Source organism: Protopterus annectens, chromosome 9.part0 (assembly GCF_019279795.1).
Source record: "Protopterus annectens isolate FY-2018-M chromosome 9.part0, PAN1.0, whole genome shotgun sequence".
In the NCBI taxonomy this organism is placed as follows: Eukaryota; Metazoa; Chordata; order Ceratodontiformes; family Protopteridae; genus Protopterus; species Protopterus annectens.
The window spans coordinates 1,835,062,178-1,835,085,929 of record NC_056743.1 but is presented as its reverse complement, the minus strand read 5'-3'; the positions used below and the strand labels follow the sequence as shown (position 1 = coordinate 1,835,085,929).

Below are 23,752 nucleotides of genomic sequence, written 5' to 3'. Positions count from 1 at the left end.
TTGGAAATACAAAAATTTGGGGGCTGTTTACTAGAAAAATTACAGAGAATGCTTGACCGCTATTATAAGCCTTGATGTCCCGTCAATCTTTCTAAGTTTTCTTTGTAAGAATTAAATGTTCATATTTATCAACAGCTTCTAAAACCAGTTGATAATCTTTAAAATAATCATTCTGACCCCTTGACTTCTCCTTGACGTTGTTGTCCAACACCTCTAAATCTACTTTAAGTTGTTCAATAGGTTTGTTAGTATGCTGGACCAACAACTTTAAAAAGTCCAAACCAGCATTATTGAAAAAAGTGGTTAGTTCTTTAAAATCAGGTCTTCTTGATCAACTCCATTAGGAACTTTGAAAAACCTAAGACCCTTAGGAACTATTTTGGACAAAAATACAATGATCAAAATACTTGTTTTCCACTACAAGAGCTCTATATTTCTTAAGACCCTTTTCCAGTTCAAACAACTGGTCAGTCACAGCAACGTTTTCTGTAGTGGAACTCTCAGCAGAACTACCAGAACTTACTGGTACAGCAAAAGGGTCAGATGTAAAATTCAGAGCTGCTGAAACATCATTGTATAAAAATTGTTTGATAGAACTAATAAGCCCCTTGTTATGCTATCAAATGTAAGGATGAAAATAATGCCTTATATAGACATTCTGTTCTTTGTACTTTGTTTAAGAAATTTACTTTTTCTATCCTTGAACATATGGACAAAGATTTAAGAGGTGATAATATGAAAAACATGGTGGAAAGGAGGGAGACCTTGTGGCAATTGAGGTTAGGGGCTGACAGTCCCCCTGGTCTAAATGACACTGTTAACATAAAATGTTTTTTGGTAGATAGAAAAAAACGTTTTATAAAGGAGGTGTTTGGATATTTTTGTATTTTTTTATTGTCTCATTTTATTTTATTGGGTTTTACACAAAAATATTCTATTTTACTTTAAATGTATAATGACTTCATTCATGCAAATAAAGATTCAATGGGCTTGTATATATATATATATATATATATATATATATATATATATATATATATATATATGTGCGTGTGTGTGTGTGTGTGTGTTTATATATATATATATGGAAGTGTTTAAAAAATTTTGTATTTCTGAAGAAGTCTTATCGATGAAAGCGTGGATTAAACTGTTTTTGTGCTCATCTTGTGGGTCTGTTCTCTGTTGCCTTCAGTGTTTTTGGTTTTGATTTACCTATATATTTTGGATTATTGTGGATTATGAACTTCTGAACATATGTAAGAAAGGTTTCCACAAGAACTAAGCTTTGCAGGACCACGCACATGTCCTAGGTCTGTACTCTGCATGACATACACCTCTCTCTCCAGCAGTGTAGACACCCTGAATGACTCACTCTGTCCAAGAAAGGTAACAGGTCACAAGACTTACACATTTTCTTGTGTCTTCTTCAGGTTTTGCTTGACAAACAACTTAACAGTGTCTTGCTAACACTGGCAGTAACAACAACATTATAAAACACTACCTGTAAGAATGAAACAAACGTCAGAGGAGGACATAGTTAAATGCCAAACCTGATGCCACATGCTGTAATACATCTGGCTGTTATTGTAGAAGATTAAGGCTCCAGGCTGTTAGTGAGATATTTCCCTTAACCAGACTGTGCTTCAGGGACACCCCTGAAAAGCAATACTTATGTCCTGTGGGCTTAACCAGTTGACAAATGTGTGTGTGTGTGTGTATGTGTGATATCTATATATATATATATATATATATATATATATATATATATGCACACACACACACACACACACACACACACACACACACACACACACACACGGTGTAGCAAAACTTATTTAAGAGTTTTTTTTAATGGAAAATATGTTGCAATATACTGAGAAAGAAAACAGATCTACTGTTAAGTTTTTAAATATCCTTAAGCAGCATTGCTATATTTTACTGACTACAAATTATGTTATTGTGATGGCTGTCATTTGGCCAATATATTGTGCCACTAGAATTTTTACAGAATTGTGAACTGTGGTAAAAACTAGCTTGGGTTTTCATTTAGCTGTTTGGTTAAGTTTACTTTTCTTGATCTCAAGGACTTTACCAAATGAGATGTGCCAGCAACTAATTTACGTTACAGCAAATATTTTTTCTTTCAGTAATGCTCTCTATCCATCTCAGCCTGTGGTAATTATTCTTCATTTCTTTTCAAATGTCTCTGGTTAATCCTGTCTTTGCATTATGTGGCCAAAGTGGTTGACTTTTACTTTTATTACCATAGCTTCTGGTCAGCACTCTGTTTTATTCTATATATTCACCTTTTGACTAGAACTTTTTATGACATGATATGTATTGAAGCAGGAAAAAATACATTTTAGCAGCTTTTAATTTGAAAGTTAAAATTAGAACAGCTGCAACAAAGAATGGGAAATGATAGCAAAAGGAAAAAACATTCAAAAAGGAAGTAGGAAGCCATCATTAGGGGCAGAAATAAATATCTCACTACATATTTTTAACTATGTAAAATTTTTTCTGCATTTTTTGTCATGCTAAATGTGGATCAATCACACAAACAGAATAGGAAATGATAAACTTACACTAAGCGGACGAATTCCAGCACATGGAGTACTATTGATATATTCCTTAAAAATACTAAATCACCTGATCAAACTATCTCAGTGCAGTTGCTTGTAAAGGAATCACACTTTATGCACTAGAAAATATGGATTCTTACACATTTGATGAGGCTTATAACCCCTGACGTAACTGTGACCTTTGAGATGTGATGACTTGGGTGTAAACATAATTATTGATGGGTGGCACTGACAAAATATACTGCATGTGGTATAGAGAACGGTTTCCTCTCACAGAAACCATAAGTAGCCTCATGATTGTATGAATGCCATAAATAAAAATTTGACTTCGCAAACAGCAATAACTCTTAGAACTACTGAGTCTGCACCTCTTTAAGTAATTATTTTAGGCCCATTTTTCACATGCTTCCTCTAATCTATATGCAAAATATGGGCATATATGTTGTCTAACCAACAGCCATTTCATCAAGATCATTCAATCCTGAAGTCCTCTCCCCATTTCACACTTACTCGTGACTTGCTTTTGCCTGATTATTGCTGATCTCTCTCTGCATTTGATTTTTGAAGGGAAATGTTTCATTCAAGCTTTGATTGTTTCTATTTACTTATATTTCATTTGTTTTATTTAAGTATTTTGTTCTGTTGGAGTTTTTAAGAGGTCTTGGCTAGGGTCAGTTAGGAAAGTTAGAAAATAATTCCTTTGCAGACAGTGAATAAGTAAGCAACAATGCCTGACAGGGTGTGTTAATATAGCAATAACCCACGCCTGGGTGTGGTTAATGCTGGATTTACCCACGGTTGGTGTGGTTTGGTCATGAGGGCAAAGCTCGAGTGGTCAAACAAAGACAACCGTGGGTAAATACAGCATTACCCACACCCAGAAGTGGGTTATTGCTATTATACAATGACATTATTTAAGAAAAAAAATAATTACATTTCTTAAATAATGGCATTGTATAATGCCACCTTGCTGCCCTTCCGCAGCTGTCTGGTATTCTGCGGCAGTTCTGATGTACTGCACATGCATAGCCTTACTCAGTACATCAGAGCTGTGGGCAGAAGCAACGGAGAAAGCAAGATCTCCGTTGCTTTTTATGAACTGTCTTGCTATGTTAAAGGAGTTTAACATAGCGAGACAGCTTTAAAAAAAGCAACGGAGAATCTCCGTTGCTTTTTTTAAAGCTGGCTCGCTATGTTAAACCCATTTAACATAGTGAGACAGTTTTGAAAAAAGCAACGGAGAAAGCAAGATCTCCGTTGCTTTTTACAAAGTGTCTCGCTATGTTAAAGGAGTTTAATATAGTGAGACAGCTTTAAAAAAAGCAACGGAGAATCTCCGTTGCTTTTTTTAAAGCTGCCTTGTTGTTTTAAACCCATTAAACATAGCGAGACAGCTTTAAAAAAAGCAACGGAGAAAAAAAGATCTCCGTTACTTTTTTTAAAGCTGTCTCGCTATGTTAAACTCTTTTAACATAGCAAGACAGTGTGTAAATAAAGACTTATACTAATGGAAAAAGTCCAGGCGACCGGACCTTTTTCCATTAGTATAAGTCTGATTTACAACGTGCACGCTGACCAATCAGTGTGCACGTTTTGGAATATTAATGGGGGGGGGTTGTTGTATAATATGTAATTAACACCCTCCCAGGGGTGCAGTGAGGCCTGATGCCACAGGCACAGGGCCTTTACACCCCTGGAAGGGCATTAATTACACATTAACACACACCCTAGAGGGTATTATTGCTCTTAGAGAATGGGTTCTCTGTAAAAATTGTGTTTTACTTACTTATATATTTATCTTCTTATTACTATATATTTTTAGTATATTTTTGATGTAAAATAGTTCCTGCGGCTAATGTTTCAAACTTGCTGTAGTATAGGTTAATGGTGTTGGAGGAAAGGTTTTACAGCCAAAATATAACATTTAAAAAAATAACCAGGTCATTTACTTTATATTTTGGTCCTTTACTCCTAAATTGTTTGACAGTCACTGAAGACTGAAATTATTAAATAATGACTTATATTTGAGCTTCAGACTTTTTTTCCTTCAGAAAATTCATGCTAACTTAAATCCTTTACTTTAGCAGCTTTGTAATTTTTTTATAAGAGCAATAACTAAGTTTCTTTTTAGAGCCTTTGTTACCCCCTTTATTTTAGGCTTTATCCAAATTTCTTCCGCTGAAAGGTGCATAGGTTTGTAAACCTCTTTACTGCTGCAGTAGTCATCTCACGCACTCACTCTCTCTCTCTCTCACACATACACACACACACACACACACACACACACACACACACACACACACACACACACACACACACACACACACACACTCTCTCTCTCTTCTGCTTTCATGCATGCATTCACTCACACACGCAGACAGCAACATAGACACACATATACACAATCATCTCTCTCTTTCTCTCTCTTACTTTCATACACAAATATTTTCTCACAATCATACTTCCACTTCCACAAACATAGACACGCATTTTGTTTATTTTACTTTTATTTTATTTTACACTCGCTAAACAGCACAAGTGCTGCTTAGCAAGCATACAATAATGATGGACATTCTGTTTTCTCTGTCTGAGCTCCATGGCAGCTTGATATGCTGCCGTGAAGTGGTGGACTCATTTTTCAGCGGGCATTACCTACATTAATACCCTGCTGGAGAACGTTCATTCTCCAATCAGGTTACTGATGTACAGTTTGCCCATTTTCTAACATCCAGTTAATTAATGGGAGGAGCTGAGAAACAGCATTATTTTTTAACTAGAAATTGTTGGATGTATCTTTATTTAGCTGGAATGCCTATTTCACTTGCTTCTGTCTGACTATTGCTCATCTCTCTCTCTGCAATTAGTTTTCCCACCAACCTGCATGACTATTGTCGTAGTCTTAAAGTTGGGAGTTTTGAGTTTGCCTGCCCCTACTATTAATCTGATTTTGGACACTCCTCCCAGTCTCATCTCATCAATAATTCTACTGAGTAGGGGAGATGAGCTGGGAAGGCCCACCTCCTTACTCTTTTAAACATGAATTATCTTCTCTTTCCTCCCTTCCCACTTACTAAAAAAGGAGGACTTTATTCAGTTGCTTTTACTGCATCTGTGCTTCTTCCTACTGTATTACTTTATTTTTCTTTTTGCTACTTCTTATTAAAAGTGTTCAATTGCATTTATTACTGCTTGTTAGTAGCCTTATTCAATTGTAACTGTTATTCTAAGCTGCTTAGTTTTGATTTAAGCTTCAAACTAGTTATCTTACATAAGGAAGGCTGCAGTCTATACCCTTGTGGCAGGAGAGGTAGCTTACATCTTTCTAAGATGGGAATTGCTGGTTGAAGGCTTAATTTTTCTGTTATTCTAAAAATGTCTTAGTTATGGTTTAAGCACTCGGGCTTCAGGCCAGTTATTTTATATTAAGAAGGTTTGTTGATCTACACTCTTGTGTGAGGAGAGGGTAGTCTCCACCCTTCTGAGCTGGGAATTGTTGGTTGAAGGCTTATTGGGCCTGTTGTTCTAAGTGTCTTTGTTCGGGTTTAACCTCAACACTAAGTGTCTTATTTAAACTGTTTTCTGCACTTGTATTGTGTTTTAATTGCAATTGTTACATTTAAACATGTCTGCTGCAATTTCAACTGTTTTTTACTGTTCTTAATGTGTATTTACTGTATTCTGATGCTTGGTTGCAATTCTAGCTGCTGTAGCATAAGCTCAATTCAGACCTGCTGAATCTAGTTCTGGTTGTACAAACTGAGCAATAAATCAGGAAATCATTTGCTGGAGAGGCCCCCCCATGCCCTCATGGGAGGAAGGTACAGTTTGGACTGATCTAATTGAAGGTTACTGTAACAGGACTCAGTTTTGAGCTTTAGAATTATTTCATTTGTTTCCAACCATTTCCTCTTGTTTGTTATAAAAGTCCTGCATTTGCATAGATTTGTACTTGCTTTAATGCAGCTCCAGTGAGTTTGGCAACCTGGATCTGCTCCAAAAACTGTTGTGTGATCAACAAATGCTAAGTGCCTTATTTTAAACTGTTTTCTGTACTTGTAATGTGTTCTGATTGTATTTGCTGCATTTAACCAAATATATTGCAATTTCAACTGTTTTTATGGTGTGTTTATTGTGCTCTGATTCTTGGTTGCACTTCTAGTTGCTGTAGCATAGGCTAGATTCAGACCTGCTGAATCTAGTTCTGGTTGTACAGACTGAGCACTAAATCAGGAAATCTTTTGTTGGAGAGGCCCCCCTCTGCCCTCGTATGAGGAAGGTACAGTTTGGACTGATCTAATTGAAGGTTACTGTAACAGGGCTCAGTTTTGAGTTTTAGGATTGGTTAATTTGTTTCCAACCATTTCCTCTTTCTTGTTTGTTATAAAAGCCCCTGTGTTTGCATGGATTTGCACTTATTTTAGCACAGCTTTGGTGAGTTTGGCAACCTGCTTCCACTCCACTGATCTTCCAAAACTACTGTGTGATCAACAAATATTAAGTGCCTTATTTAAACTGTTTTCTGAAACTATACTGTGTTTTAATTGTATTTATTGCCTTTAAACCATCTGCTGAAATTTCAACTGTTTTTTTACTGTTTCTACTGTGTGTTTACTGTGTTCTGATTCTTAGATACACTTTTAGTTGCTGTAGCATAGGCTAGATTTAGACTTGTGAATCTAGTTTTGGTTGTACAGATTGAGCATTAAATCAGGAAATCTTTTGTTGGAGAGCCCCCCCCCCCCCCTTGTGGGGAAGGCACAGTTTGTACTGATCTAATTGAAGCTATTGTAACAGGACTTACTTTTGAGCTTTAGGATTGGTTAATTTGTTTCCAAATGTTTCCTCTTGTTTATGTGCAGTGCATATTCTCCTGGTATAATGCACCACTGCTCAAAGGGGTAGCCCTTGGTGGTTATAGACGCAAAAGTTAGTAGTGTCAAGTTTTTCCTTAGAAGGGGCTCTTAGTAGGATCACCCTTCTTCCTCCTCTACTGAGTAACAGGTCTAAACCTAGCATGATGGACGGTCAGACTGCCCTTGTTTTTCCTGCCAGCCTGGTTGATATAGGTCTCCTGAGGCAGTGTAGCAACTACATCATGTACACAAGCAACCCCCTATTACTATATCACTCTAGTATGGAGTGTGAGAGAAGCATCTACACCAAGAAGTTAGAATCCCTGCTCTCTCATGTACTAAACAGTAACACTGAGGAGGTTGTCAGCTCACACATCACAACTCATACACAAAGCATACACACCACAACTGATACACAAAGCTTGACCTCAACACATAAATCATAAAAAAACAAAAAAAATGAAAGGAGAACCATTCGGCCAAGCTCCAGCGCTTTCATCCCATAAGTAATTGGACTTCTTCAGAATATCTCACAATACAGTCAATCACATTTAAATAATAAAAAACACTCATGTGTTAAATGACATCACTCTTAATTAGCTTGTTAATAAACACACATAAATCATCATATGTGTAGGTACACTCCAAAAATATACCTAAACACCAGAGACCTCCTAAGCATAAGGTTGCTACAACTGACACAGCACCCACAGCAAGCAAGACACATAACAACTCCAGTGTCTTTCCAACTAGGCCCTTAAGGCGCAACACATCCAAACCTAATTTTCTTGTTATTGGAGATTCTGTAGTGAGGCACATTGACATCCTGCTCACCAAGCTCAATAAGGAGAAAGTAATGGTCAGCTTTCTGTTTGGTGCCAGGATTTGTCAGATCACACACGCACTCAAGTCACTTAACATCAAGTACTGTTATGACTCAGTCAAAACTTCATGTTGGTGTGAATGATTTGAGATATACCTCACTTACACTATATGAAGAGAGACATGATTGAGCTCTATGAATATTTGTTCCAGGCAGGTATGGCCCTAGCCTTGAGCAGCATTTTGTCCTCCACTAGAATGATGCCACAATATAAACTAAAATGATTGACTTTAATAATTGCTTAGTTTCTGGTGTCATTCAAAGGGGATCAGTTTTTGTCAGCCTAGGATGACATGGTTGAATGGTTGATAGACGTCACTGCTTTCCCAGAGATGGTCTGCACCAGGAACCTCTGGACTTTAGGCTGCTGGCTAAGGCTCTTGCCTCCCCCATAGTGTTATTTTTAGGCAGGGTCTCAAAAACAAAACTTCTAAAGGGTTATGCTGCTGAAACCTAGGAGTTTAAACCAAAAGCTGCACTCTGTGGAAGCATTCCTTTCCTTGGGTGATGTAGACATTTGTGCAGTTACAGAAACCTAGTTCAAGGCCACAGACAGTACCTCAGCCTTGCAAGGCTAACAATGCCTTCCACACTTTCAGACCACAAAATGAAAGTGTGAGAACCAAAGGTGGAGGAGTATCTATCTACATCAAAGACAAATACTCCTCCAGACCGATTAGACAAGATAAAGTTTTGGAGATACTCCAAGTTCATATTACCGTGGGTAAGACCCCTTCCTTTAAGTCATCGTTAGTTACAGGTCCCGCTTCATGAACCAAGATGCTCATGGTGCTTATTTGGCTTTAATTGAGTCAATCAAAATGCAGCATAACACTCTTGTCATGGGGGATTTTAACTATTCTATCATCAAATGGAAAACCTGTATGAGCCCTAACTTACTTGCACAAAAGTTCCTTGACTTTGTTAACTCAAATGCCCTGGAACAAATTGTACAAAATCGTACAATGGACTCAAATATACTTGACCTGGTTCTCATCAACATGAGAGACCATTGCACTACAGTAAGTGTAGGACCCTCATTAGTAAAATCTAATCATAAGTCAATCACTTTTGAAGTAGCAATAACTTCAGAATCCATCATAGGTGAAGTCAGATTAAAAAACGTTACCAAAGCTGACTATACCCTCCTAGGGGTTGGCATAAACGATTTTCAAGCCCCAGTCCCTACATATGGTCTTGCCAATGATACTAAAGTATACTCTGATGCCCTATACCAACACTTATACAAATGTATAGACTCAGTTGTGCCAGATAGTACCAAAGTAAGAGTCTCAAGAAACAACAAGCCACCTTGCATAAATAAACTATACAAGAAGTGTAAGAAGCTGTTGTCTAAGAATACCAAAAGGGGGTCCCAGCACTGGAAAAGCACCCTCCTAAGCCTAAATAAACAGATAAGACAACTTATAACATCATGTAAGGGCAAGTTCGAGAAAAATTTAGCAAACAGCTAAAGATAACCATAAGGCTTTCTTCAGCTACATCCATTGTCTAAAAGGTAGGACCAAGACGTGTGCTGAACTGGTGGCAAATGATATCACACACACTGATCCTCTGGAAATGACTAACCTACTAGTGGACAGGTTTGGTGAAAATGTCTCCCCTTTATCCCCTCCAAACATATCACAAACCATACCTTAAACAGCTCCCCTGCCCTATATATCTAAAGAACAGGTCATCAAAGCTCTGTCTAAAGCAAAAAACACAGCCTCTATGGATCCTGGGCTGCATTCTAAACAAACTAAAACAGGCATTAGCAACCCCATTAGGCACCCTATTTAACCACAGCCTGAATACAGGATTTTTCCCAGCTGAATGGAAAACTACGACTGTTATCTCCTTCACAAGGGTGGCTTAGTAATAGATCCAGGGAATTACAGACTCATAATCCTGACCAGTCTTATTTGCAGGATATGTATCATCATAGACCTCATAAATAAGGATATTGGTAATCTGCAAACCCTTGATCCAATCCAGTATGGCTTTGTAAAGGGGCAATCATGCCTGTTAAACCTAGTAGACATTATTGAAAACATGACCAAGGATACGGATGAGAGCAAATCTGTTCACACAGAGTATCTGGACTTGGCAAAAGCCTTTGAAACAATCCCCCATTGAGGCATAATTGACAAATTCACCCACATAAATGTCAACCCCTTTGTTAGGTAGGTCAGAAATTGGCTAACTAACAATACATATGCTTTTAAAGTGGGTGACTCCACCATCAGCAGACCTGTCACCAGTGGGTTTCCACAAGGGTCAGGACTGGGCCCCCTTTTGTTTGGTATTTACTACTCAGACGTTCAGGTGAAAACAAAGGAGCTGTGGCTGACCAAGTTTGCTGACAACTGCAAACTTGGCATGATCGATGACTCCCCAAATGATGCCAGTGTACTTCAAGAGGGGCTTACACAGACCAACAATTGGTGCCATTGACTCAAATTAAATGCAAAAAAATGCATCATCATCCCCTTCAGTAAAAGCAATGTTCCTACTAACTATCAAATAAACAACAATACCTAAGTATGAATGCTGTAGTGAGGGATTTGGGTGCACAGGTAGGCTATGACCTAAACTTTGACCACCTTGTGTCCACTGTAGTAAGAAAGGCATTCTACATTATATGGCTGCATTTAATTAGCATAGACGTAGCCTCAAGAGCAAAATAGGTTATAACTGCCCTGTACTAATCCCTTATCAGGCACATAACAGAGTATAACCCCCCACTTTTGGTATGTACTGTACCAGGCACCTGCAGCAACTGGAGAGACCTCAGAGATTTGTAACTAGGAAGATCCAGGGTCTCAGCACATACCTTGCACGGACAGACTGAAGCCTTTGTCACTGAACTCAGTAGCATTTAGTCTTGTGCCTGGCTTTCAGAGCAATCTCCAACCCCAACCTGATGATGTTGCTGCACATCCGCAGGTCAAATGGGACTAGAATTACCTGCTCCAGTGACCTAAATCTGGTCTGTGATTTAAATAGGACATGCTGGATAGACAAATTCAACTCACAGAGGTTACCACTACTCTGGAATAGGCTACCAATTCATGTTAAACAGAGCACCTCCATGACTCTTTTCAAAAGGAGCCAGGATGAATGGATGGGAAACTGTGAATTCCTGCCATGAATAGCTCCCACATCCCTCTCGGACATGGGTAGTAATTACTAATAATAACCTTGGGCATTCACTAGACTTTTTCTCTTGAAATATAATGCATATAATAGGCTAGGCTTGGAACAGCCCTTTGGTCAATAGCGTGGTAACCTCCTTTGAACTTATGTGTACTAACACTAAACTTAATCCTGCTGCTGACCCTAACACCAGCTCTGTAACTTACCTTATGAAAACCACTTTACCTAAAAAAATATTACTATTCAGAAAAAGTACGTCATGTATTACTGTTAGAGTTTTTTTTTAGTTTACTTATTGCAAAAGGAGAACATTTATTTTCCGTTTGCCACCAGTTGAGTTTTGGCCATTTTTTTTTTTTGATGAAATTAATTTCAATGTGCAGATGTTGAGTGAATGAGTGTTGATGTTTATGAGTACATACTTTATGTGCTGCTATGAGATTTTGATATTTTCTGAGAAAAATCAGGGAAATAGACTGTCAGAGCCAGGTGGGCTGTCATTGTGTGAGGACTGCAATAATATAGCAGTCTGATTTTCTTAAGGTACAATGATGGCACATATGAAGACAAAGGAATGTTGAATGGAGGGTTGATGGTGGGGACAAACCTTAATTCAGTTATAAGTTTTCTCAGTATAAATGCCAGCATTAAGTATTCTAAAATTTAGTTACTAAAATTTTTGCTCTTAATTATAAAGAGATGATTAGTCTTTTTTATAAACATATTGTTTTGTATTAAAAAAAATTTCTATCCAGTGCTGCTTAAAATTTCCAAAGTATTTTTAAATTTTTATGTTATTTTTACTTACGGATCACGTAAAGTTGCGTTCCTGATCCTGATGCAGCCTCAGTTTTTTGGTCTGATTTAAACTTCACACAATAATATATCCCAGCATCTTTCAAAGAAATACTTGTAAAAGTGATAGAATAGACAGTGTTGCTTGTTGGGTCCTTCACTGCATTGCTACGTACTCGGGCATCTGATTTTTCATTTGGGAGCTCTGAGTGCATAAGGTTCTTCCGATTGTTACCCTTGTACCAGCGAACAGGTCCTAGAATATCCTTTGACAAAGCACACTGCATTATAACAGTGTCTCCTTCTGCACCAGTAACAGCTGGGGTCTGGCATATTGTCAGGTTATAACCACCTGGACAAATAAATTAAAAATTAAAATCATCTGGAGTGTAAATACAATGTACATGAGAAACACAGGTATTAAACATTCTGTAGGAGGCTTTCAAGAGCCACAGTCATAAGCTTCAGTAATGTTCTAGTATTGAGTGCTTCAAAATGAAACAATAACTATAGTAATCAAAATGTTAATTGACTCAGGATGTTGTGCAGGAAGTGTTCATTCTGAGCAGGTAAACATAGTATGTTACTGAAAGTTACAAACAAGCTATAATTTGCATGAGTTTGAGTATTACAGAATCCTCCAGTTAATCATGACAGGTTAAGGAATCTGAGTAACCTTAGTGATTACAGGTAATCCTCCACATAAGTACTGGGATTTACAGAGTGGTTATGGCCACCAGTGACTAGAATAAAAATAAAATTAGATAAAGCAACTGCAGATGCTTGTATCCATTTTTTTTGCCTATTAAGTCCCACTGTGCCTGGGATCTTTTGGTCCCTGTTTCAGGAGTAAGAGGTGGCATAATGTGACTAGCACCCAGGCAGCCAGGATGGATTTTTCACTTTCTGGCCCTAACCTTACATTAAGTCACTGAAGAGCATAGTCACAGAGCAAGGGCTAGTTATAACTTTGCATGTGCACTCTTCTGTATGTATATGATGATGGCTGCAATGTCTATGCATTTCTGTACAGCCATTTGCTTGCCATCAGTCCATACTCCATAAGCCATTCACCTGTCTCTCCAGTAAGAGGTGGTATTACAGACAGCTTAGTCATCTCCCTCACGTAGGATAGAAATGCAGTTACTAGTCATGCAAGTTTTCATTTATCTTCTTTAGTCCATGTTTAATAGCTTTTAACATTATCACTGGTTGTTGCAACAATATCATTCTAAATTTTTTACATTTCATATATGATGTTATTAGTTAACCCAAATGACTGAACTCTCACCTATACTGTGCACACATCAGAAGAAAGAATTAGCTAAATGACAGACATGAAACAAAATTTTCTAATGCATGTATGTTTAGCTCAATGCAACAGTCTAGTGCAGGCATGTTTAGCTCATGACAGGTTAAAGTTCTGAAGAACAAACAAGGGCATTCATTACTATAATGAATCTTGGTTGACACCTTCCAAGACCGCCTGTGGCAGTATACACCGACTTTGAAAAAAAAAAAAAACTTTGACTCCATTAGCTGTTATTGTCTGTGGGAGGTAATAGCCTCAGTCTTCATTCCTAAGAGTTTCAAAGGCCTCATCAATACTGAGATTGTATCCCCATTCCAATGTAATGAGGATTTAGCAGTGCTAGCCCCTCTCCCATTCTTTGTTTTGCCAGCAGCAGAACCAGCTGCAAAATAACTCATTAACCATCAAGGTAGATCAGATTGGATTTGTAGAACTATGCTGGCTAAGACTGTAGTATTAACTAATGACTACCTTCTGCTCTCTGAGGACCCAATAGAAGACATTCTAAGTGAACTTTTGGTGTTATAGGGGTTCACTTTAGTATCTGGTTTACTTGTTAACTCAAATAAAATGGATTGCTTCACAGTGTATCCCACCACCTGACAGTGAAAAATATTAAAATCTACCTTTAGGGCCACAGTTGTGCTTGGGATGTGTTGACCAAGCTTCTGTAAAGTAATGAATGTCCTTGTTTGTTCTTCAGTACTTTGAACTTTCATAACTAAACCTACCTTTAACCTTTGGCTGGTGCAAGGAGTGTGTAGATATTCAGGGCTTAAATTGCATCCAGATATAGCTATTATATTACTGATAACTAACCTTACCATATGCCCATTATTGGAAAGAATAGCAGTTTGAGCTTACAATTGCACTTGGCCATCGTTGGTTAGATTACAGTTTTTTAAAACAAGCTTATCTCTGTTCTGTGGTACATTTTCAGATACATTCAAACCCTACAAATATCCTCTGGTTCAGGAACATAATTAAAATTGTATTTAATTTACTGGGCTTCTGAGATTCATTAGTTTATCATCAGGCCTTTCATTCACCAGATAATGAAAGTTAAATGCATAATCCTGTGGCTACAGGCTGTTTGTGAGGCAGATATCCCCTTGGAATTCTTGTAATAAGAAAATATATTGCTTGATGTGGTAAAACTCTAGCACAAACTGCATTGGTCATATAAGAATGAAAGTGAATTCTTCAGTGGTTATACCTGGCTAATACTCTGGTTCAGGGGATATAAATGAGACAGACATGGGTTCAAGTACAGTCAGGTGTATTTTTGTCAGTTGCAAAGGTAGCTCAACAAGAAATGCATGTAAACTGAAGAGTGAATATCTGTGTGTCTGTGGGTTCAATATTTACATCTGGATCCTTGGTCTGGCAGTTGGTGCAGAAGGTTAAGTCTCCGAGCTGTAATTTTCATAAAACAAGATTTGATTCCCTTAGCCCTCATTTGCATATGTGTGACATTAAGCAATTCACTTAATTAAACAGTGCTTGGGAGTAACTGGGGGTTTGGCTAGGCTCCTCAGTGATTCCTTGAACTAGAAAACTGGTAACTATTTATGAACCTATGAACTGTTTAAAGAAAATGTTTTGGCTAAAGAATGTCTTAGGTATGGTCTGTCTAGTATGGAACAATGTGTGTCTTAAAATAGCCCACAAAGGATTTATATGAGAGCCTGTGGACATAATGATATGCACTCCATTAAACATGTCACTGAACTCACAGTACTACTTTGCCCAGTGCAACTGTCCTCAGCCATAAACACTTCATTTGGTCATTTACAATCAAAATCTTTTTGATTCTGTTAGTGGCTGTTTGTATGGGCTGTTAATACATTTTACCTTTCAGCCCCACGATTTTTACTCTTGGCATTTTTTTTCTGTTCACACATATCCATCCCTCATTTAACCTACACCTTCATATCTTGTCATTGTCATTTCATTAGTCCCTTTTTCTTTCTTCTCCACTTTTTTGTGTTCTATTATATATGTGATAACTCATCTTTTACAATAAATCATTTAGATGTTATACATAGATCTCTCATATTTTATGTCTATTTTACTTTCTATTACATTTTTATAACATGTTACTTAAAAGAAACTTATTTATATGATTTTGTCACTCTGTCTCATTCTGATTAGTATAGGGTTGCTACCTTTTCAAATGCCCAAAGTGGGACATTTTTTGTAGAAATGTGAGATTTTGCAGAACAAAACATACTCACAGCCAGTGCAAAAGACATAACTTCACTTTTTTGCTAAAATAAAAGGTTATTTTATAGCATTTGAGTTGATTATGCTATGTTCTATAGTATTTATGTGTTCCAGATACAAAATAACTGTCTTATGCAACTATTAAAGAAATATATTTTGTCCTAAAATTTCAGGACATTTGATATTTCCTAGTTTTTTTTTTTTGCAGGACACAACTGCCCAAAGTGGGACTGTCCCTCTCAAAGAGGGACAGGTGGTAATCCTAGCTTAGTACTTCCAAGTGCTGTGATACTGTATCTGTTGTGTATTTGAACTGAAGAAAATAATAGTCACAGCAGTATATTTCAACTTGTTCCTGTCAGCCACATATACTGCCACTTATTTTTAATTGCCTCTGGTCTAGCTCTTGTCTAAAGAAAAGGTAATTGGATCAATTAACACATTCATAGGAATCAACTGTGAAACTTGTGAGATTAAAACCAGGTTCCAGGTAAACTCAAGATATTGAAATTACTTATGGCATTAGTCAGGAAAATTCAGTACATGAAAATTAGCCTGGAAGAAGGTTTGGTATTTTATAGCGTCTGGCCATATGTGAATAACATGCATAAAATAATGAGAGATCCAAGAAAACCACTGGGTTAATTTTCCAAATCTTTAATTTAATTTAAATTATTGATTTGTTAACTGTGACCGTGACCTGGTCCCTCTCAGAGCATTGTTGGCCATAATGTGGACCACAAGGCAATGCTACACAAATCATATATATCAGTGAATCTGGTGTAGGCAGTAAATCTGCTTGTATTTTGAGAAGTGGGCATAAAAAGGGGTGCTCAGAGAAAACTAACATGGGTTTATCACCTGTAGCAGACACCTTGTTAAGAATGATATATACTTTTCTTGGACAAGCACATATTCAAAGGTATTATATGACATAGCTATGCACTTGCCCATTATGTTTAAAGCAGTTTTTAAACAAAATGCTACAAATTTGAATGCAAGGTACAGAATCTTAGCTAGGTCATGTGGCAACCTGTGCAGTTCCCCCAACTCAAGGCAAAGTACTTGAGGACAAAAAAAATTTTCCCAAAGTTGAAGTTTCAGCCTTCATTTATTAAGCCATGATATCTTTGCAGCTTCTGAAATCAGTGCTGACACTGCCTTGCTATATCATTGGCACCTGCCAGTCATACCACCTAACAGGGTATATACAGAGTACCACCCCCTTCACCCCACTCTGGTTACAGCTTTGGCAAACAATTACAATGACACTTTGAAAGCCCTTAAGCTAAGCATAAGAAGTCTAAAATGAACTTTTATGCAAGCAGCATTTATCCTTCCAGACCAACAGTGAGTTTATTGCTTACATGACTTTAAGAATGTGTGATTTATCTTATGCTCTTGCTCAAAGCCAGGATAAACCATATCCCTAAATGTGAACAAGTGCATTTCATTCCTTATACCTCCTTTCTCTCTATTCTTCACTTACTTCCTTACTGCTATCTAATTCTATTCCCTGACTTTCACTCTAAATATACCATAAGCCTGTTTTCCCTCACCTCAGTTCATATTGCAATACCTATTTGTCTTAGACTAACTTACTCTTAATTTCTTTACAAACTAAATTTCTCTAAATATTAAATTATTGTCATATACTGTTTATTGGTTCTTAACCAATGATTTTATATGTGTCTAATTTGTTATAACTATTTAAACTGCAGATGTTTTTGTTTTATTTTACAAGACTGCAAAATTATTGTTCTTAAAATGTTTTGTAATAGCTTGAGCTTTACTCCCTGGACCTCCTTTAAAAATGGGTTTCTACCCAGTCAGACTTTCCTGGTAATCAAATGTCAAATAAATACATTATCTTAGCAACTGTAAAAGCAAACCTGTGGAACGCAAATTTCATTTGGTTTTCCTCTATCTATCTATCTATCTATCTATCTATCTATCTATCTATCTATCTATCTATCTATCTAATCTTTGTTGTTTATTTTATTTTCCTAAAAAGTAAGGTTAAAAAAATATCTCCAAACATGGTAGGAGTAATTATTTATTATTACATTTAATGTCATAATAAAGAATTGCTTTAAATGTAAAAAAATTAAAGACATTCCAACCAAAACTAGAAACTACTTACTAGCATGTTTCTTCACTTCACACGGTCTGACACATTAACAAGTCATGGGTAACCAGTCCTGAGACTGCTACATTGTGAGGTGAGCCCTAGTCATTGCACTAGAGATTGTTATAGGAACCATACACACTCATGCTCAGAAAGGATTTCTTTCACATGTATTTTATACTAGCAGAACACCAGACAGATATTTGAGAAGTGCTGAACATCACACAAACACACACATATACACGCATACACATATGGACTGTAGGAATGATACATTGATTTTTAACAATTTTTAAGGGTGATGTATGTGGCATAGTTAGTAACAAGGAAAAAGTACTTTTCCTGACAGGAGACCAACTACTGATCACTCAAATAACTAATGGATAAGCAAGTAAAAGTTTTTATTTGGGGGATGGGATCATTTTAATTTATATTATTTATCCATTGTTTACTAGGTTAGTCCCATTACCTAATAGCCTCTTTTGAGGGGAGATCAGAGGTGGCATTTATAGTATTAGGGGAAATTTGGCCAGGGCATCAAGAAATATCCCATATTTTTTATAGGTACTTTGGGATTCTTTACGTCCACCTGAGTCACCACCAACTCAAGCAGATGGGGCTTCAGTTTAACACCTTATCTGAAGGATAGCACAGTCAGGAATGCAGCATCCCCTTAATGCTGCACTTGATCTACTTGGAGTGGGAATTGAACCCATAATCTTTTGCACCAAAGGCAAGTGTGCTACTAGTTGCATGACTGACACTGCATGCGGATCTTAGAATACTTTCTACTACTTTATGAATATAATATTTTGCATTTTTTGCTTTCTCCATTAGGACTTGCATCCAAACCTGTCTCTCTTTATCTCTCAAAATCCTGACCTCCCCAGATTTTTCATTATCTTTTTCCAGGAAGTAGACTGTGTACAAAAGCAGAAACTAGTTACTTTATCATTTAACAATGATCATTGCTATTGCTACTCAGGGTGGAGCCGTATTAGTATGAGATAAAAATGCCGATATATGTCATGCTGCCATTATTTTTTCACTTGATCTCCTGCATATTTCCAAGGTCTATACAGTCAAACATCTCTGGGTGTAGGATGAGGAGGCATGTCATTTGCGTGAATGACTACAACAAAATTAAAACCTATTATTGATTACAGTTAAATAATCATTTGTACAACTTGAGAAGGAGAGGCAATATCTTGGTGGAAACAAAGTTAAACACATTACTATGACCATTATGCATTTTATATCATTACAAACAACCAACGTGCACACAGACAGAAAGTGGTTATTATGGGTTGGGGGTAAGAAAGAAAACTGTATGTGAAACAAAAAGGACACTTAATTCAGCATAGTTTAGCAATTATAAATATAGCTCTCCAGGGAGTGGAAGTATATGTGGCTAGAAAGAACAAGCTGAATATATTGCTGTGACCGTTGTTTTCTTCTTTTCAAGCAAAGTTAAACAGAAACTGGTTATCATTTCAGGGGTAGAAAAATTGGGTGTGTGAAGGCAAAAGACATTAAATGCATATTACCAAAATTGAATGACCATCCTTTTGGCTTCCCATGAAGAAACAGGACGTATATGTCAGACCCAAAAGTTGATGTACACAACTTAGGTTATTTTCTTCAATTAATCACAGTTAGCATTGGAGTTATACACAATCAGAAAGTAGCTTTTCTGGAGAGAAAATAAGAAGTCAATCTGTTTGTGAAGGTATCTATATCTGTCTCTATCTCTGCATCTGTATCTATTATCTAGATCTGCATCTATATCTATATCTATATCTGTATCTCTGTCTGTATCTCTATCTGTATCTATAGCTATATGCATATCTATATCTATACCTATATCTATAGCTATATCTATATCTATAGCTATAGATATAGCCAAATCTATATAATCTATCAGTCTCTCTATTTGTTAATTTATTTGTTAGTTTGTACACTTATTTATTTATTTTATTTTAACAGGTTGATAAACTGGTGAAAATATCCTTTTCGGTCATGACAAGGGCTCAAGGAGCAAAAACATACAATATGTTGCTAAGTAAAAGTATAGGATAGAAGATTAACAAAGTAGATAGGTATACTATGGGAGGTAAGAATATAATAAAGTGAAGATAGAACTATAACATAAGAAGTTATTATGACAATACAGAATTTGTATTATTTACATATTGGTTCAATTTCTCAGAAACATATGAAAATATTTTAGAAGACACCCCCCCCCCCCAGTCAGACACTGCTGTAAAGGATCTAGGTACTCTTGTTGATAATTCCTTATCATTTGACCATAATGTCTCTGTAGCAGTTCAGAAAGCCTTTTTATTTGGCCAATCTAATTTCCAAAGGCATCTCCAATAGATCCAAAGAAATCTTATTTCCCCTTTATGCATATCTTATCAGACCTATTAATAAATATAATGTACTTTTTGACATGTATTTGTGTAAACATATCACAACATTGGCAATGACTCGTAGCCATCAGGAAAGACTGATAGTTCTTTCTCTGTTCCCATTCTCTTACAGAATCCCCCATGAAGATTTCTGTCAAGCTTTTCAAGCTATGAAAGTCCAACCCTATTTGACTGCCTATTCCTTTGCAGAGCTAATGGTACCTTAAATATTTGTTTAAAAGGAATAAACCAGATAAATGAATCACCATGGCAAATAGATTCCTATCTCAGTTTATTCCTCATTTCTGGAACGGGTGTCCACTCAATATAAAACAGAGTAAAATTCATGCCACCTTCAAGGTAAACCTAGATATTGGATGGGTAGCTTCAAATTCTCCCCCTTTGAGGCTAGTGAGTAAAGTTTGACTAGGGTTTTTGGCTAAGCTTAAAATGGTCTGCAGACCAATTGTCTAGTATTTACCTATGAACGTATCATCATAGGAAGGTGAGTGTTGTCCAGCATCTTGCAAAAAGTGTTTTTTTTAATTTCATGTTTGAAAGCTGTTATGGGTTATTGATTTCTTCTTTTTGAAGTTTTTTGTTTCTATTAGGCTGGGACAAATTTAAAAAAGGCTCTTTTTCCAATGGTTGACTTGAAATAGAGTCTGAATAACAACAGGGAGCATCTTAGTGAATAGCTTTGTTCTCTCAGAAGCAGTATTCTTCCCAGACGTAGAGAATATCTCTGATTTAGGATTTTAGATAGCAGAGTACTGATCAAAATGGTGAATCTGAGAGATATAGGTAGCCAAATGATATATTTTATTTTTTTGTTTCAAATATATATATTTTTATTTTAACATATTTAAACTACTTAGAAAGCAAGGAAAAAAAAAGGGAACATTGGGCATTTTCCTTAAAGGTTAATCAATGTAACAATAGTGCAATCATATTAAATTTTTATTGCATCTTCAATGTTATATTTTCACATAAAAACTCTAATTTATTCCAATAATCAATTTCAAAAGATTTTTCACATTTTGCAGTCTTAATGCATCTTGTGTATCTTTTTCATTTTGGCCATTTTAAGGAAATCATCAAATAAAGTTCCGTATTTGAATTCCATTTTTTTAATTATAACTTTTCTTGCATCTGCAAGTAAACTTTCAAAACATTATAAATTGATTACATTGTATCACCAGAGGAACAGAGGTATTCATTAGAGTTACTAATCTTGTAAGTATGTATTTGAAATTCCACTACGCTTTAAAGAATTCTTTTATATTGTCCCAAAAGTCAGTAAGTTTTTTACACTCAGAGAAAATATGAAACCAATCAGCTCTTAATGTTTTATTACATGTCCAACCGATTTAAGTTGTTACTCCTTAATATTTTGACAACTTAAAGGGTGTAATAAATACTCCATGAATATAATTCCAAATAAATATTTTTCCAATGTATACTTGTTCATAGGTTCATAGGTTCATAGGTTGGTACTAGTCTATCTGTGGCCTTTCCAGCTCTTGCAGATGTCTTGAGAGGTACATACCAAATGGGGCGTTGTATTCCATAATGGGTCTAATGAGGGATGAGTACAGTGGGACAATGACCTCCTTTTTTCTGGATGAAAAGCCCTTAGTGATGCGGTGTGCCACATAGAAGGATTTCCTGACTGTTCTGGTGATGTGGTTATTGAAGGTGAGACCACTGTCCACCTGTGTCCCTAAGTCTCTTATCACACTTTCAGTGTTTAGTGTACTGCCACCTTTGTGGTAATTCATGGGTACATGTTTTTTTCCAAAGGGGATAACTATACATTTCTTGGCAATGAGCTTGAGCCCATGGCTCTGGCACCAAGCATCTGTTTCTGCAAGACCCTTTTGTAGAGTATCCACATAATTTGGGGATTCAGTAATGGCTCCCAGTTTGCAGTCATCTGTGAACTTTGTTAACCAGAGTCCCTTAGTGTTGGTCTGTACTTCAGAGAAGTAGATGCCAAACAAAAGAGGTCCCAGGGCTGAACACTGAGGTACTCCACTTGTCACTTGTCTGGAGCTGGATTTGGAGCCAGCTACTTTTCCAGTGTGGGTTCTGTCAGTAAGCCAGTTGACAACCCATCGAGTGATGTATGGAGTAATGCCCAGCTTAGTTAAGTTTATCTATGATTCCAGAATGGGGTATGGTCAAAGGCTTTGGCGAGGTCCAGATAGGCTGTGTGGACTGCCTTACCTCATCCACAGCTCTGGAAACTGATTCAAAGAAGTCAATCAGGTTCAGGAGACAAGATCAGCCCTTCACAAACCCAAACTGGGTGGGGCCCAGTGTTTTAAGGTTGCCAATATCTTTGTTTATAAGTTTAATGATAATACGTTCCATGGCCTTGCAGATCAGGCTCATCAGACTGATGGGGTGGTAGTTCCTAGGATCCAAGGTGGATCCTACCTTGTGGAATGGGATAACTGTAGATGTTTGGTTAATAGTCTTTAATATTAAATATTAATTATTTTCTTCTAAAGGTTCATTGATAACTATATAATCCTTGCAATCCCAATAAGCCTTATTGATTTTATTTTTATTCATCACTAGAATCTTAATTTAGATAAATTACCTTTATAGGAAATTTCTCCAAGAATGATAGATATGAAATATTCATACAATTTTGGGTGTATATATATATATATATATATATATATATATATATATATATATATATATAATTTTCCTTTAATACATTTACATAAGTTTTAATTTTATCTCTGAAAGCTTGAATTTTAAATTTTAAAGAAAGGTCTAAATTATTTTATTTTCAAAATGCCATCCAAGGATGGAGACTATTTTTAAGAATTATGAAACCTGACATGGGTGGTGGGATTGTCTTTATGATCTTTATGATATTATTAATTATGTTGGTGAAATGTTTTCTATCTTACATAAATTGGACACTTACTTGGTAGCTTTGAAAAATGAATTTAATTTAGCTTACAGGAAAATCGATCAATACCTTGATGACTGTCTGTTGGAGGGACAGATTACACCCACTATGTTTCAGTTCTAGTCAAATACATACCCTATTATCCTAACTATCTTTGGCATCCCTATGATGCACAAGTATGTCTTTATGCCTCCTTTTAGACCTATTGTGGCTGCACAGGGGTTGAAGACCTACCCTTTGCTGTGACAGATATTTGAAATATATTCAACACTAGAATATGCTTATGCTTAAAGATTCCTGTTATATTTTGGAAGATTAAAAGCACATTTATGGGACAAGGACTTATATTTTTGACCATCAATGCCATTGATCTTTTTTCTAGCATCCTACAGGGACTGGGCTTATAAATTTTTCATGAAGCCTTGATTTCATTCAATATTTTATCAACTGCCAGTGTTAGAATTATCATGT

At 36.5% G+C, this 23,752-nt stretch overlaps 1 protein-coding gene across 1 annotated transcript in view; it reads right to left on the bottom strand.

Annotated features, from left to right (window-relative positions):
* LOC122812286 (signal-regulatory protein beta-2-like) overlaps nucleotides 1–23,752 on the bottom strand; it is a 509,565-nt gene that overhangs the window by 230,615 nt on the left and 255,198 nt on the right. The window contains exon 3 of the mRNA XM_044084687.1: nucleotides 12,286–12,624. Coding sequence (XP_043940622.1) covers nucleotides 12,286–12,624 — 339 coding nt within the window. The remainder of the gene's footprint in view (nucleotides 1–12,285; nucleotides 12,625–23,752) is intronic.